The 15,050-nt window shown below is 44.3% G+C and overlaps 1 protein-coding gene across 2 annotated transcripts in view; it reads right to left on the bottom strand.

The window, feature by feature from the left end:
• LOC142590707 (uncharacterized) overlaps positions 1–11,724 on the bottom strand; it is an 83,394-nt gene extending 71,670 nt beyond the window's left edge. The window contains exons 1-2 of one of the 2 annotated variants that reach the window (XM_075703124.1): positions 11,488–11,576; positions 9,340–9,557 (exon numbers count right to left, since the gene is read on the bottom strand). In XM_075703124.1, the coding sequence (XP_075559239.1) occupies positions 9,340–9,382 (43 nt within the window). In that variant the 5' untranslated portion in view covers positions 9,383–9,557; positions 11,488–11,576. Of the gene's footprint in view, positions 1–9,339; positions 9,558–11,487 lie in introns of both variants that reach the window. The other variant, XM_075703123.1, reaches the window with a different exon arrangement.
• Positions 11,725–15,050: the final 3,326 nt, after the last annotated feature.

Below are 15,050 nucleotides of genomic sequence, written 5' to 3'. Positions count from 1 at the left end.
CTTAGGGCGACGTTTTTCTTGACAGGTACTTTGAAAGCGATTGTATGGTAGTGACGTGGGAGCAGAGTGTAATAAAATAGTTCATGCATTTCTGTTCCTCCTTGTCAACCTGCTACAGTGTAGTTACATACGTTATACTGTTTAGTAAAATTTTAACTATGAAATTCATGGCTCCGGTTTTGTGACCAAAGCAAGTTCCCTACAATGTAATAGCGTAGGTTATAATAGGTTAATCCACTGCTTTGTATACGATGCGCCTCAAGTACATCGAACTTTTACCTCTTAGGTTGTGCATCATCGCAGACACAGCTCTAAGCCTGTTATATATACACTGCACATGATCATACCGTGTTATGTGATCATCAAATATTATTCCGAGATACTTTAGCGCATCACAATGTGAGTCATTTATTTATTTACTTATTTACGATACCCCTAAAAGCCCTTGAAGGACGGTATTACGTATTACATAGGAGGGGGGGGGGGTCTACAAGGAACAGCACAAGTGTACATTCAGGTACAGCATACATAAAAAGAAAAACTTTCACAAGAAATTTTTACCGCTCAACAAGGCAGTGTAGTTATCATATGTGAAACTGAACCAAGAAACAACGTACATAAAAACGTGTCGATCAAGCAACAACTCACAAAGTATCAAAAATTTCGAGAAAACACACTTAATAAGAAAACACAAAATTTTTAACAGCACCTCACAGTAATGCAAGCCATTTCTTTAAATTTGGCTATGCCAGTTTCCATGAGTATGTATGAGGGTAAATCGTTCCATTCGATGATAGTGCGTGGTGTGAAGAATTGAGCGAAAGTTGATGACCAACACAAAATGCGTTTCACTTTGTTAGGGTGAATGCGGCGAGGTAAGATAATCGGTGGTGACTGAAGAAAAATCATCACGAAGTAAGGAGTGCTGGAAAATTTTTATGAAATAGTGATAAGCGAGAGTGTTTGCGACGAAGGCTCAAGGATTGCAAATCGGCACGTTTCTTTAATGATGTAACGCTGGTGATTGTTGAATAACCTGAAAAAATAAATCGAGCAGCACGGTTCTGCAGGGCTGCAAGGTTAGCGGCTAGGTATACCTGATGGGGATCCCAAATTGCCGCAGCATATTCAATTTTCGGGCGAATGATTGTGATATATGCCTGTTTTCGTACGAGTGGTGGCACTTGCTTGAGGGTTCGTTTGTGTATTTCACCATATTATTATGGTGATGCCATGTTAGGTCAGACTAGAAATGAAGATCAAGATATTGTAGGAAGTGGAGACTCAATCGTGCTGGTAATAATGAAGTAAATGTTATCAATTCGAGGCTTTCCGCCGTTAAATGTCATTAACCTGTTTTTAGAGATATTAAGCGACATTAGCCATTTGGAGCACCATAAGGTAATTGCATCAAGGTTAGATTGCAAGCATTGGCGATCGATATCAGAGGAAATTGTGCGGTAAATTACGACATAATCGGCAAAGAGATGAACCCGGGACGTTACGCAAGAAGGAAGATCGTTAATATAGATTAAGAAAAGTAAAGGACCTAGCACACTGCGCTGGGGAACAGCGGAAGTAACATGAGCAAAAGAAGAATTGTAGTTGTTAGCGGAAATAAACTGGAGCCTGGAAGAAAGAAAAGCTTTAACCCATGAGAGGACGTTAGGGTCAATGTTTAGGCACCCAAGTTGGAGAAGTAGTCTGTGGTGCGGAACGCTTTCGAAAGCTTTAGATAAATCAAGGAAAACTGCATCTACTTGTAAGCCAGTGTCAACGGAAGAGTGTAGGTCATCAACAAACCCTGCAAGTTGCGTTTCACAAGAGTAGCTCTTGCGGAAACCGTGCTGATACTGGTATATTATGTTGTGGCTTTCTAAGTATTTGGTAATTTGGGAGTGAATTACTTGTTCCATGACCTTGCATATTGCACTTGTTAGCGAAATAGGTCTGTAGTTGCACGGTGACGAACGGTCATGTAAAATCAGTGGCTTATTTAGGAGTATTCCTTTGTGGGGATTTCTAAAATGGATAAGCTTTGTTTTTTGCCAATTTCAATATATTGAATTTTGCGTCAGACAGTCTATTACCCTGCATATATCCTGTCAAAACCGTTTGCACCCGAGATCAAAATCAGTGAATTCTAGTGCTAATGCTAGGTCTTTGGCATATTAGATGACTCTTGTGCCTAATTAAAGAAAAACTAGTTGATACACATAGATATTAAATAGTCATAGGGCCAGAGTAATTTCTTGCGGAACATCGAATTTTATTGCTTTAACTTCACTGTGTTTGTTCTCAATTCTGACACACTGTGATGCATCTGTGAAGTATCCCTCGAGGAATCGATGAAATTGGCTCCTCAAACCCATGTTTTCCATCTTTTGGAGCATTAAGGCGTGTAAAATCATATCAGAGGACTTTGGTAGGTCTAATAACAGTGCTAGTATAAGGTGATTGTTTTTAATTACGGTGTTAAGGTAATCAGATAATTCCTCTTAATGCGTAGTTGTATTCCCGTCATTCATGAACCCATATTGCACCGGGTTGTTTAATGAATACTTCTTGTAGAAAGACTGCATAGCGGATGCCACGTGTTTTTCAAAATATCTGCTGGGGCAAGTTTAACAGAAATCAGTACGTAGTTCGCGCAGTCCCTTTTCTTTCCAATTTTGTGCACAGCCTTCACTATCGAATTTTTTTGTTCTCTGGCCATTATTCCGGTTTCTAATGTACCGTTCAGTAGAATAATATGTTTTAGATTGTTGAAGTTGCAGTACAGATCGCGTACACGGAACTTCTCAAAACCTGGCGGTTTCGTCATACTCCATAGCTCTTTTTCTGTTGTCTCCGGAAGGTACGCTGCCTGTGCGCGTGAAAGTATCGGCTTTTGTTAAACACGATTCGTAGCATGAGCAATGCGCCGCTCATCTGTTGCCTGAATGAAAGTCTCATTAAATATTTCATAATGACTGTGTTCCTTCCTTCGGGGTGTTCATGTCGACGACCTCCTCAATCGTAGCCTGTATGACACGTCCCATTAAACTGTGGGCCAACTTTTATGTATTTTTTCCATCATTCCTATTCTGTGCAAACGGCTGGTGTAGGTGTCTTCTTTTAGCCTGATGCCTTTTTGCGGTTACAAGATTTCGCAATATGCAGAATTCCTGCCAAAGCGCGGTATTTTTTGGGTGCTCTCTACAGTTCTGCCAAGCTTTATCCTTTAAGTAACACAACTCCATTATATCCAGCGTTATCCAATTGTCTGGCTTTCTTTGCTTAATTCTAACAGCTTTAGATGACGTCGTTGATATGAGGTGGAACCTTTCGAGAAATTTATTATATACCATCATGTGATCCAGAGATAACATAGCATTCCAGTTTGTTTTTTGAATAGCTTTGTCTGCATTCCTTATGTACAAAATGTTCCCGATTCGAGGTCCGATACTCGCATTGTCTTCATGGTTGCAAGCTTTTTTTCGTGGTTACTATTGCCACAAAGTAGTGATTTGCAAGTTGCAACTGAATGACTCCTGATGAACAGTTTGGCAGGCACTCTCAGATCATGAACAGCAGGTTGCCATTATCCCTCAAGAGAAAAGTGTATAACAGCTGTGTTTTACCAATACTAACCTACAGGGCAGAAACCTGCAGGCTTACGAAAAGGGTTCTACTTAAATTGAGGACGACGCAACGAGTTATGGAAACAAGAATGATGGGTGTAACGTTAGAGGGATAAGAGGAGAGCAGATTGGGTGAGCGAACAAACGCGAGGTAATTACATCTTAGTTGAAATCAAGAAAGAGAAATAGGCATGGGCAGGGCACGTAATGAAGAGGGAAGATAACCGATGTTTATTAAGGGTTATGGACTGTATTCCTAGAGAAGGGAAGCGTAGTAGGCGGCGGCAGAAAGTTAGGTGGACCGATGAGAATAAGCAGTTTGCAGGAACAACATGTCCACAGTTAGCATATGACTGGAGTAGTTGGAGAAGTATGGGCGAGGCCTTTTCTCTGCAGCAGACGTAGCCGGGCTGATGATGATGATGGTGATGATGACGACGAACATTGATTGCTATGCAGACAATTATATGGACGATACACGATGTAGTTATCTTGCAACCCAAGAATTCCTTTCTTGTACGGTTATTAATAAGCTTAACTCAGCAAGTACGTCGAAGTAGTCTCTAACTACCCTTGCTCCACAGCAATATAAAACAGTGCTTTGCTCTGTGGACTCAGCTGTGTGATCAGCCGTATTGCGATTTCTTCTGTTCCTGATGCCGTGTTACTTTGGCGTTTCCTTTACTTTTCTCCCAGAAAGCATTCTCTAGGTTAAATTTTCATCTGTCGGGCTTTGTCGTTTAGATCTCTGACTGCTCGTACATGATTCCATAACGTTTTCGGTGCTCCTTTGTATCATTATCGTATGATATACACCCAACGTTCACTTATACGTTTAGTTGTTTTTTGCACGGGCTCACTCGGCAGGTTACCTTTCAGGGTGCTCAATTAATGCAGAGAGGACCCCTTTGTGTAGTTCCGACTTTTTGCTGCTCCACGGTCCCTAAACGCCTGCTCAGGTTCTTCGATAGGTTACTAATCTCTAATCCCGATTCCCTAATCCATCACTTACCTGGTCTTCTCTTTCCATTCCACCATTTTTGTGTACCTTATCTCCTGCTGCATAAGGTCTACAAGTTCCTTCTAATCCGCGACTGTTGTAGGAAGTGCTTCCAGTTCCTTCTCGACGCTTTTTGTTATCTCTGCTATTTCCTTGTTATTTACTTTTAATCATTCTGCTGTTAATTATTCGTCTCTTGGATTAGTACCCCCTCTATGAATATTAAGATTAGTACCCCCTATTCTAAGTATCGTTTTGCTCATCGTCTTGATTATCCATCTCCCACCTTCCCCGCGTTTTCCCTGGATTCCTTAGGTAAGATACTCCAAAGCCGTGTCTTTTTGCCTTCCCTTGGACCGCGAATCCATAAAAGCTGCACACATGTCTTTTTTACCAATGTCACTTTTTACTTCGCCTAATGAGCATGCTTCCTCCGCCACGTGTCATTGGCCCAGTCATGCTGTTTCATCCTTCTCATATAAAATTGTCAAAAGCAGGCAGTTGCTCCAAATCTCGTAGACAGGTTTCACTCATGACGAACAAGCTAAGAGCTTCGCCATCCAGCTGCGTTTCAATTTCAAGCTTATTATTGCGCATGCGACCACACTGCTTGTTTATGTTCTAAAATTTACGGTCTCTACAGTATTAAAGGAAGCTAATATTGACTACCTATAGTAAGACCATTTGATATCTTAGAATGCCTGCATTTTGTAACTATAAAATTAGGATTACCAACTAAACAGGGTCGCGATGGTTACTAATGGTTCCGCGCTACCAATTCCAGATGTAATTCACCCCCCCCCCCCCGCCCCCGATACAATAGTTTTTGCCTTTGCTGCATATATCGGACCAGCTTCTGTGCATTCCCTAGTGGGCACGATATATGTCTTTAAGATTAGAAACTATGAATCTGGTGGTACTAACTGCATTCGGAATGCGGCCCATTAGTGACGATGTCTACGTTGTTTGATTAGTATTATTATTCACTCTAGCGTTACCAGAGTTGTACACGCTGCAGAAACGTAACCGATGGCAAGTACAACTAAGCTTATCAAAAATGTAATTGGCTGCGGTTACTAATTGCTTCGCCATGAAAGTAATACAGCAATTAATAAAAGTAATGGATAACATTTAAGCTAATTTTCTCCCAACTTTTATCAACATTGCACAAATACATCAAATGGAACGAGCTGGCCTAGTCTTTCAATGGGTCCCCTGCAACCATTGGCACGTTGTTCGTCGTCACTAAGAACTGCTTTTTCAAAAGTTGCTTCGATAATCGGATATCCTTTATTTATGAAGATATGTGAGGCTACGCTGAAGACTCGCTCAATGGACACTCTGAAGAGAAGGGCTGTGTTGTAACGTATGAGCACCTTGCTCTCAAGATTATGTTTACTCGAAATGCTGCGATGTTCGGGTCTAAGTTATCTAAAGCACAGCGCTTTATTGTTGCTGGAGCTAGTGGAAGGCGTTTTCAATACGGCCAGAGAAGAAATCAAAAATCGTTCGGAAGTATTCTCCAGGAATCAGCGTTCAAAGTGCCCATCGCGTCGTTTCAATTTCCTGACCACCACCTAGTGGACCTTCTGCAGGAGCTATTTACCCTAAATGACACATTGTAAACGACAACAGCAAACATTCACGCTGCCTAAAAAGGTAGCCAAATCGGCTATCTACTTTAATATAAAGCCGCGTAATATTCAGCCGTGAAAGTACTGCTCGTATTTTAATATCACAGAAATAGGCCTATGGAGTCGGATATTTCTCAGACACCAAGAAACATATGCGTCTAACGGCGTCTAATATGCGTCAGAAAAGTCATAAATGGCACTAAGCGAAGAACTGACCAGCAGGTCTTACCACCTATAAGCGTATAAGCGTTTCCACGTGACAGAGAAAGAGAGAAATTTATTAAAAGAGAAAAGCTCAGAGGTGGGGCTTCCAGGACAGGTGTGCAAATATGCAAGCGTGTCGTGCTCGGGGGAACCAGGCGTAGCTGGAGGACGCTGATTTTGGGAAGGAGTTCTCCAATCCGGAAGTTTTCAGCTTTTTAGGTAGACACGTAGTTCCCACGTAGTTAGGTGCTAATATCTCCATCGCCAGTTATAGCTTGTTTCGAAAGAAATGTAACTAGTTACAAGTAACTGCTTGTTGAAATAACTCTTTGAAATAAATTAAATGTTACCCAGTCAAGAAAGTTATCGTTAAATTCGAAAATTTCCAAAAGAACGTAGCTGATTACAATTAATTAAATGCATGCAATTTGTTCCGTAGAAGTCTCATCGTCACGAAATGCAGGTATGCTATGGTAGCAAATTGTGTGACACATTTTTAAGAGTGTATCCATATAGTTATCCTTTGAGCATCTTCTCTTAACTGAACGTTCTTTTGTTCTGCCGATTACTGGTGTGTCGCTACATGCAATACGTAATCTCTGCGTCTGATTGCCTGCGGCGCCTCTAAATATGCTGGTGAGCGCGCTGCGAATCAAGGTCCCAACCGGGGCTTTTACACTCTTGCTGAACAGTTTTCCGTCACGCATAATAGCGCCGTCACGGCAGGTGCGGTGCAATTCTTGGTTGTTGTCATTGAATTTAAAATATATTGCCTTATAGCTTCAAGATGTGCCTGTTTACTCTAAGCACTGCTCTTTCAATTTCGCACTACGGCCTTGCAACCTCACGCATCGTGAACATGGTGACTTCCACTTCTTTGGAGGGGTTGCTGAGATCGGGGATCCCTTTGGCTGTGTGCTTCCCGATCCCGGCGACCTGTCTATGCAGTACGTCAACTACGCTCCCCAACCCCTTCCCGTTATCCGAATGGTGCTGCTCCCTCAGTGCATCTCATGTGTGTGGCTTGGCCTTCGCTATCACTGCCCTGATCAATTTACCCGTAAGCGCACTAATCTGGACTCGCTCACCTGGACCTTCCTTCTCATTACCAACCCTACTTTACGCATGTTGGAATCCTCAACAAAGACAATTTGATGGTGTTCCTGTTGCTCGCCACCGGAAGCTCTAGATGAGGCTGCGAAGCCTTCACCTCCCCACGTCTTATCCTGACGTTTCACTTTTTGTTCTCGACTTGTGCTGCCGGCAGTTTAGTGGTAGCCCCTCCGTGCCCATCACTGACGTGCCCACCACCGCCTTGCGGTGCGACAGTTTTCGCTTTCCGTCCTCATCCCACTTCAGAGCAAGCCCCGTTCATGGAGTGCCGTCGAGCAGAAATACGGGCTTCTGCTCAACGGCACTACATAATGCACCCACTGGCCCAACAGTCTTAGCTTCTGAACCCCGTTCATGGTGCTCGCCTTGGAGGTGCACCATTGCTTTGTGAAATGGTGGCCCTGAGCCTCATTTCTAGCTTGACTATTTTACCATCTAACACCTTCCGCTGCTTCTGCTGGCTGTTCAGGCTTTTCTATAGTTTCCCGACCTGCTTCACAAACGTATTCTTCACAATCGCCGACGGCCTTGTCGCGATCATAGCACAAACATTCTAAAGACGAAATCCGGATCATTTGCTTCGCCTAGCTACTAAAACCGTGTATCAGGTTTAGCGACGCTTTCACTCCGTACGACACATGTTAGGGCCGCTCGTGAGAAACATTCTCTTATCCTATCAAGCAGTCGTATAGAAAAAGCCCTGTTCGAAGAAAAACTGTAACAAAAAAATGGGCACAACGCATCTCACGATGGCTGCCGGCGTTAACGTGTCCAACATTCATTGAATACAGTGACACAGCGTAACGCCACCGTCAAAACGAGTTATCTATGGGGTGTGTACAATCGCGGGACTCCTCGCGGAAGGTCCGCGACGTCTGCGCGTGGCCTCCAAAATGCATGGCGAGCTGATGCGTGCGTACGCTGAGAAACGCGTCATGTGCGAGCAGGACTACGGCGCACTTCTTTCGCGCTTCTTTCTGGACACGCTGCGCCATTTAGTGGCGCTGCCGAAAAGTCTGCATGTCGCCTCCGAGAAAAGAAGCGTGGGTGCGGTGCCTGCAAACGCTGAGGATTGTTCTTTGCTGGCCGTTCACTCAGCGGGACGTATTGAATGATCCAAGTTGACAAGAGGTTCGTTGAAGAGCGGCACATACTCAGTGGATTTGTGGCGAAGCCTGCCAGCCCGTCGGGTTGCTGTTCGTGAGCAAACCTTGTTAGGTAGGCTCGATTCCGCTCTGCGTCGGGGAATCTAGACTCGTCATTGTAGAGCTGCAGATTCCTAGTGGCACATACCGAGTTACGAAAGGTCAGTCGAAGATATTCATTGAAGAGCAGCACACACCAGGTGACAGGTACCCAGGGATATGAGTCCCCAGCACTGACCGAGAAGCACATACCCAGTACAACCAGGCAGTTTACTAAACAGCGGCATCTACACAATCCCGCATCTACAGTGACCCATGTCGGCGTGGAGAGGTTCATTGAAGAGTGTCACATATAAACGCGTTCCAAAATTCTTAGTAACCAAACTTGGTCTAACGGCTGATTTTGAATCCTGCTTCCTCGGCACAACAGCTACATGTGCTACCCATTGGACTATGAACTATCCGGTAACCCAGGTTGGCCATGAAATGGTTATATACGGACATACAGAGTCTTCATAAAGTAAGTGAAGTATCCTAATAATACTAACGCATAATTTTCTGTTGTGTACCTAAACCTTAAATATATACGAAGAAAAATAAATAAATCTTGCACAACTCACCTGGCGATGAGTGTTGACGTTTCTTCCATGAGCATTGAAGCATATATTTACCCCAGTATTACAATAGCCGAAACGCACCATGTGTAAGGCGTGTTCACAGCCAGGATGCTCTCTCGCTCTTCCCTAATGCTGTCGTAGTAAAGTTGCCGCGTAGCATGTGCGTGATTGTAATTTAGGACAAGACTGTCTGAGTGTTTATGACGTAGATTCGACTCGGCCTGCGATCGGAGAAATTGAAATAATTTTTCTCAGTGAAGATTGGCGCACAATCTGTAGCACGTTAAGGTGATCCAAGTTATCGTCCAATACATTCCATTAAGAGTGGCACTTACAATGAAAGGAAGTAAACCTCCAGAGGCTGCACTAAATCTCTACTGGACATTTCAGTCTGGCTGTAGAAATTAACAGGACCAAACTTAGTTATGCATCACTGAATAACCATAAGTATGCCATGGTGTGGACAAATATAAAACAATCCTTGACGGGAACTGACTGGCTAGAACCGAGTACTGGGCTGCCTAAGTTAAGAAAATCGATGACCTCCTCAGAACACAGTACAAAGAATGGATCACCCACTTTAAACGAACAAAGGGCCGTCTGTAAGAAAGCCGCAACGCGGTTCAGTCGGATGACACCTATCGATTGACCTCAAATCACCGCCTTCAATAGTTTTACCTCCAGGTAACGTTCAGTGCTTGGCATGCTTGCTATCAGCCGGGGTGGCTTAGTGGCTTGGGCGTTGCACTGCTAAGCCCGGGGACTCGGGATCAAATCCCAGCCATAGCAGCGGCGTTTCAATGCGAACGAAGTAAACACGCTTGGTACCATGAATTGGGCGTAGAGTTTAAAATTAAATTAAGGGGTTTTATGTGCCAAAACCACTTTCTGATTATGAGGCACGCCGTAGTGGAGGACTCCTGAACTTTTGACCACCTGGGGTTCTTCAACGTGCACCTAAAGCTAAGTGCACGGGTGTTTTCGCATTTCGCCACCATCGAAATGCGGCCGCCGTGGCCGGGATTCAATGCCGCCACCTCGTGCTCAGCACCCGAACACCATATCCACTGAGCAACCACGACGGGTTTGGGTGTAGAGTAAAGAACCCCAGGTGGTCAATATTAGTCCAGAGTTCCCCCTCTACGACGTCCTTCGTAATAATATCTTTGCTTCGGTGCGTAAGACACCAAGATTTAAATACGCATACTTGTTGGATGTACAATACTGGAAGCGTACAGATAATTCTGACCCATGATTCTTCTCACTGCAGGTTCACTAGAAGGAACAACGCTTGAATGATGTATGACGCATGCAGGCATTCAAGTCGTAATCATAAGACGAACCGTACCTTGACGCTACAGCTTGTACGCCTCAAGAAAAGCGGTAATAAGCGCCGGGTTACAATTATAAGGACTTATAAGGAGCTAATTGCGGCAGGCCTCATGCACAAGGAGAAAACACGTGCCATGCTCCTGAATTTGTGCACCGCAAAGAGTTCACCTGTCTCCAAAATCTGTTTTTCCTTCCATGCTGTGTACACGGGTGAAACTCGGCGATGCGTAAAATGGTAACCACGAGAACACAACCATCTGCGCAGCAAATTGCCGACACCCGAGAGCCATGCTGCATGTTCCGACGGATGCGGTTGAATGGCATTATTTGAACTGAATACAGAGCTGTTAAACAAAATTAAGGGAAGGAAGCCATAGATACAAGTGGCTCGTAGCGTGTTGTATCGTGCATTTCGCACGTGCATCAGCCCTCCATTCATTGCAGTAACTGAGAAGAACGTTTCACTTGTAAAGGCAGGTAAATCAACCACTAAGCGCCACTCATTGTAATGGAGGATGCGTCTCTCTTTTAATTTCGATTGTTCTTTCTGGAAATAAGGGCCAATGGTCACGTGTGTTGCCTTACGTTTGTGAATACACAGTTGTTAGTATATGCTTCACCTTGTGTGCCGCCATGTTTTTCTTTGCATGTTTCCTATGAACTATATACCGCAATTCGGCCGCCATGTCAAATGTGGAACATTTCCGTGGATGTAACGCCATTTCGCCATATCGAAAATAAAAAGAAGTTTCGCCCTATAGAATCAAGAGCATCAAAATAAACCTTTAATTCGAGGAACAGAAAAAAACATACACTGACCTTCAACAATTTGCGTCGACTCCAGCAGCGTGTAACCATACGCAATTCTTGTCGCGGCTAAGAGGCCGAAACACAATAGAAAATCCGCAGTGCCCATCGCGTGCTTGTGAGATGAAGGAAGCGCGAATAGCGTGCCTCTCGCAATGCCCAAGCCGGACGCTGAGTATTACGAGTTATATACTGCCATCAGAGATTGGTTGCGCAGAGATGCTGATTTCTAAGAAGCCTTGTGACTCAACACCGCCAACTTGCATGCGCGACACCACTCGCGAAGGCGGGGCGCCGGTATAGCGTGGAACTTGATCTTTCCGGATGTTTAAATGCGGCATTGCATTTTGCTTCACGCCAGCTAGTGCTGCCCGTGTTTCTTGTGGCTCCGAACACATTAGCGCGCTGTGTGAGGCCTTGAAATGCGGAAGCGGTAGCCTTATATTACGTGCCAGAAAAATAACGTCGCAATGCTTCCCAAGGAGTCTCAGAGTACGTGCTGCGCGACGTGAGTGAAATAGCCAAGCACCGCCAAAGCTTTGAGGAGGCGCGTGTCAGGAAGTGCCCGTGTAGAGGTGTCGGAGGTCGCCACCTACAACCTCCGTTTCTTTCTGGTCTCTTACGCACTTTTCCCTCTACTAGTAATATAGAGGCAAAGGCGCCGCTGGGAGACGTCAGCTACGCTGCTGTCTAACTCTACTGAAATATTTGCTAGTTTGACGGGTGCCGCAGTGGGATGAGAAATGTTACGAAAATATTGCTTTGTGGTTATCTATGTTGCACGACACAATTTCTGTAGATAGCTGGCTGTGAACCACTTTTCGCGGTTCTGCAAAGTGTTACCATATGGACCAACATTTCTTGATGTGTGTGATGTAGGCATCTGTAAGAATGTGAAGCAAGGCAACGACAAGGATGGTATGAACAATAATTTGTTATACTCCGGGAAAAAGAACGTCACAGCCTGTTCCGCTACGACCTGGGCGGATCGCGAGCGTAATACAATATCGCGAAAAAGTTACTCGTCGCAGTGTGACGCAATGCCAGCGCCACCAATCTCAAAGTGCTAGTTGTGTTTCGTAGGAAAATGCCCAATTCCTAATGGATAGTGCGTTGGTAGCTTTTGATGGATGAGTGGTTTGAGCGGACCCTGGTTTGATCCCACTATTGGATATTTATTTTTTATTTTTTGAAGAGACTCCGAATGAGGCGAGACCGGTGCCTATTTAGCGCAAGGGTCTGGTTTGTAGCAAAGAATGAATCGATATAAATCAAATAACAGTAGGCTTTTGCGACCTTGCACAGTCAGCCTAGTTTCTTGTCAGCCTGTTTCTTTGGGAAGATGAATTAGGAATTTCAATTACGTGTAATGAGTTTTCAGAGTGGCTAGCAAATAAAGGTTCCGAACACTTGCTTAAAAAATTTTTAGCCTTTAAAACCAAACTCAATAAAGAGAAAAAGAGTCTTCCACCCAAACGTAGCTAAGTTCTACAAGAGAAACACATACCTGTGCCTCTACAGGATAGATTCGCAGTTGAGGAAAAATTCGTCCTGGTACGGGTCTCGAACCCGGGACCACCTCCTTTCCGGACCGGGACCAATTTTTCTTCAACCGCGAAGCTTTCCTTTCGAGGGACCCGTATTGGTTTCCCTTGTAGCACTTAGCTACGTTTGGGTGGATGTCTCATTTTCACTCTATTACTCCTCCCCACCTTGCGGGTTTCCGCAGAGCTACTACGTCAAACTGTTGCCTTTCCTTCTGAGTTGCAGATAAATTCGACTTCGCCATCATCTGCTAGCCGCCTGGTTAGCTCAGACGGTAGAGCGGCTGCCCCGGTAAGGGGATGGTCCCGGGTTAGAGACCCAGACGAGGACGAATTTTTTCTCAACTGCGAAGCTTTCCTTTCGAGGGACCCATATGGGTTTCCCTTGTAGCACTTAGCTATGCTTGGGTGGATGTCTCATTTACCCTCTATTACTCCTCTCCACCTTGCGGATTTCCGCAGAACTATTACGACAAACTGTTGCCTTTCCTTCTGAGTTGCAGATAAATTCGACTTCGCCGTCATCTTCTAGCCGCCTGGTTAGCTCAGACGGTAGAGCGGCTGCCCCGGTAAGGGGATGGTCCCGGGTTAGAGACCCAGACGAGGACGAATTTTTTCTCAACTGCGAAGCTTTCCTTTCGAGGGACCCATATGGGTTTCCCTTGTAGAATTTAGCTATGCTTGGGTGGATGTCTCATTTACCCTCTATTACTCCTCTCCACCTTGCGGGTTTCCGCAGAACTATTACGACAAACTGTTGCCTTTCCTTCTGAGTTGCAGATAAATTCGACTTCGCCGTCATCTGCTAGCCGTCTGGTTAGCTCAGATGGTAGAGTGGCTGCCCCGGTAAAGGGATGGTCCCGGGTTAGAGTCCCAGACGAGGACGAATTTTTTCTCAACTGCGAAAGTTTGCTTTCCAGGCACCCGTATGGGTTTCCCTTGTAGCACTTAGCTACGTTCGGGTGGATGTCTCATTTTCCCTTTATTAATGACTCATCTCCGCTTTGCAGCTTCCGCAGAACTATTACGTCACAACCATACTCCTACTACAAACATTTATCTTCGCTCGTACATCAGCCATATGCATTTCATCAAATTTCACCCCCATTTCATCAAATTTGATTTCGGCGCGTATTATTTCTTCCAGGACAGCGGGCTCTACATGGTACGCCGGAAAGGAACTACACACTTCATTGCCACCCATAACTTTACACCTACGTCCACTGAGTAATAACAACGTGACTCTTTTAGGTAACCAAGGACACTGCAGGATCCTCTTAAAACCCATTAAATTGAGAAATATTGAAGGTTCTACAAAATTTCCAACAATCTTATTAAGCATGGAACACCACGCTTTGCAGATACTTTTGCGCTTGCCATGAGCCCCATTTTCACTAAATGTAAGCCAACGTGCCGTACAGTTCTGTCAGGACCTTAATAAGCATAGTTTAGAACCACCGTATACCGCTTTCGAACAATTGCTTGAGGAATTTGACTCATACCACTTTCTTCCGCATTGAGCACAAGATCAATCAGAATGTAATTTTTATGGCATGTTGTGTATTTCCACAAATATTGCGCAAACATCTTGCGTGGTTCGTATTATAGGGCTGTGGGACTCTGAAACGCTTGTACGGTGTGTTTCTGCAAAGGCTGTCTCTACACCATACACGCTTCAAATATCGTACACTGTAACTAATAACGTTGTGCCCATTCTCTGCAAATGTAAAATTACCATGACCATTGGTTCTCGTAGGGCAGTGGGGAATTTTAGCGAATGTTTGATATAAGGCCTCTAAACAGGCAAAATGTTTAGGAAAATTTGATGTTTGAACTAAACTTGGTTACCGCAGAAGCTACGGGCATCGAGAAACGATAAATCGGTGACAAATAGTTTTTGAAGTATCTATATGTAATTGTTGCTGGTCTAGTTGACTGATACTAGATGAAGTCATTGCAATGCTAATTAAACTATACCTCACAAAAGCAAGAATGAGACATCAGGGATGCTACATTTTCGCCTTATTTATT

Source organism: Dermacentor variabilis, chromosome 8 (genome assembly GCF_050947875.1).
Source record: "Dermacentor variabilis isolate Ectoservices chromosome 8, ASM5094787v1, whole genome shotgun sequence".
In the NCBI taxonomy this organism is placed as follows: domain Eukaryota; kingdom Metazoa; phylum Arthropoda; class Arachnida; order Ixodida; family Ixodidae; genus Dermacentor; species Dermacentor variabilis.
The sequence above is the reverse complement of the archived record's forward strand: the minus strand, read 5'-3'. Positions and strand labels throughout refer to the sequence as shown.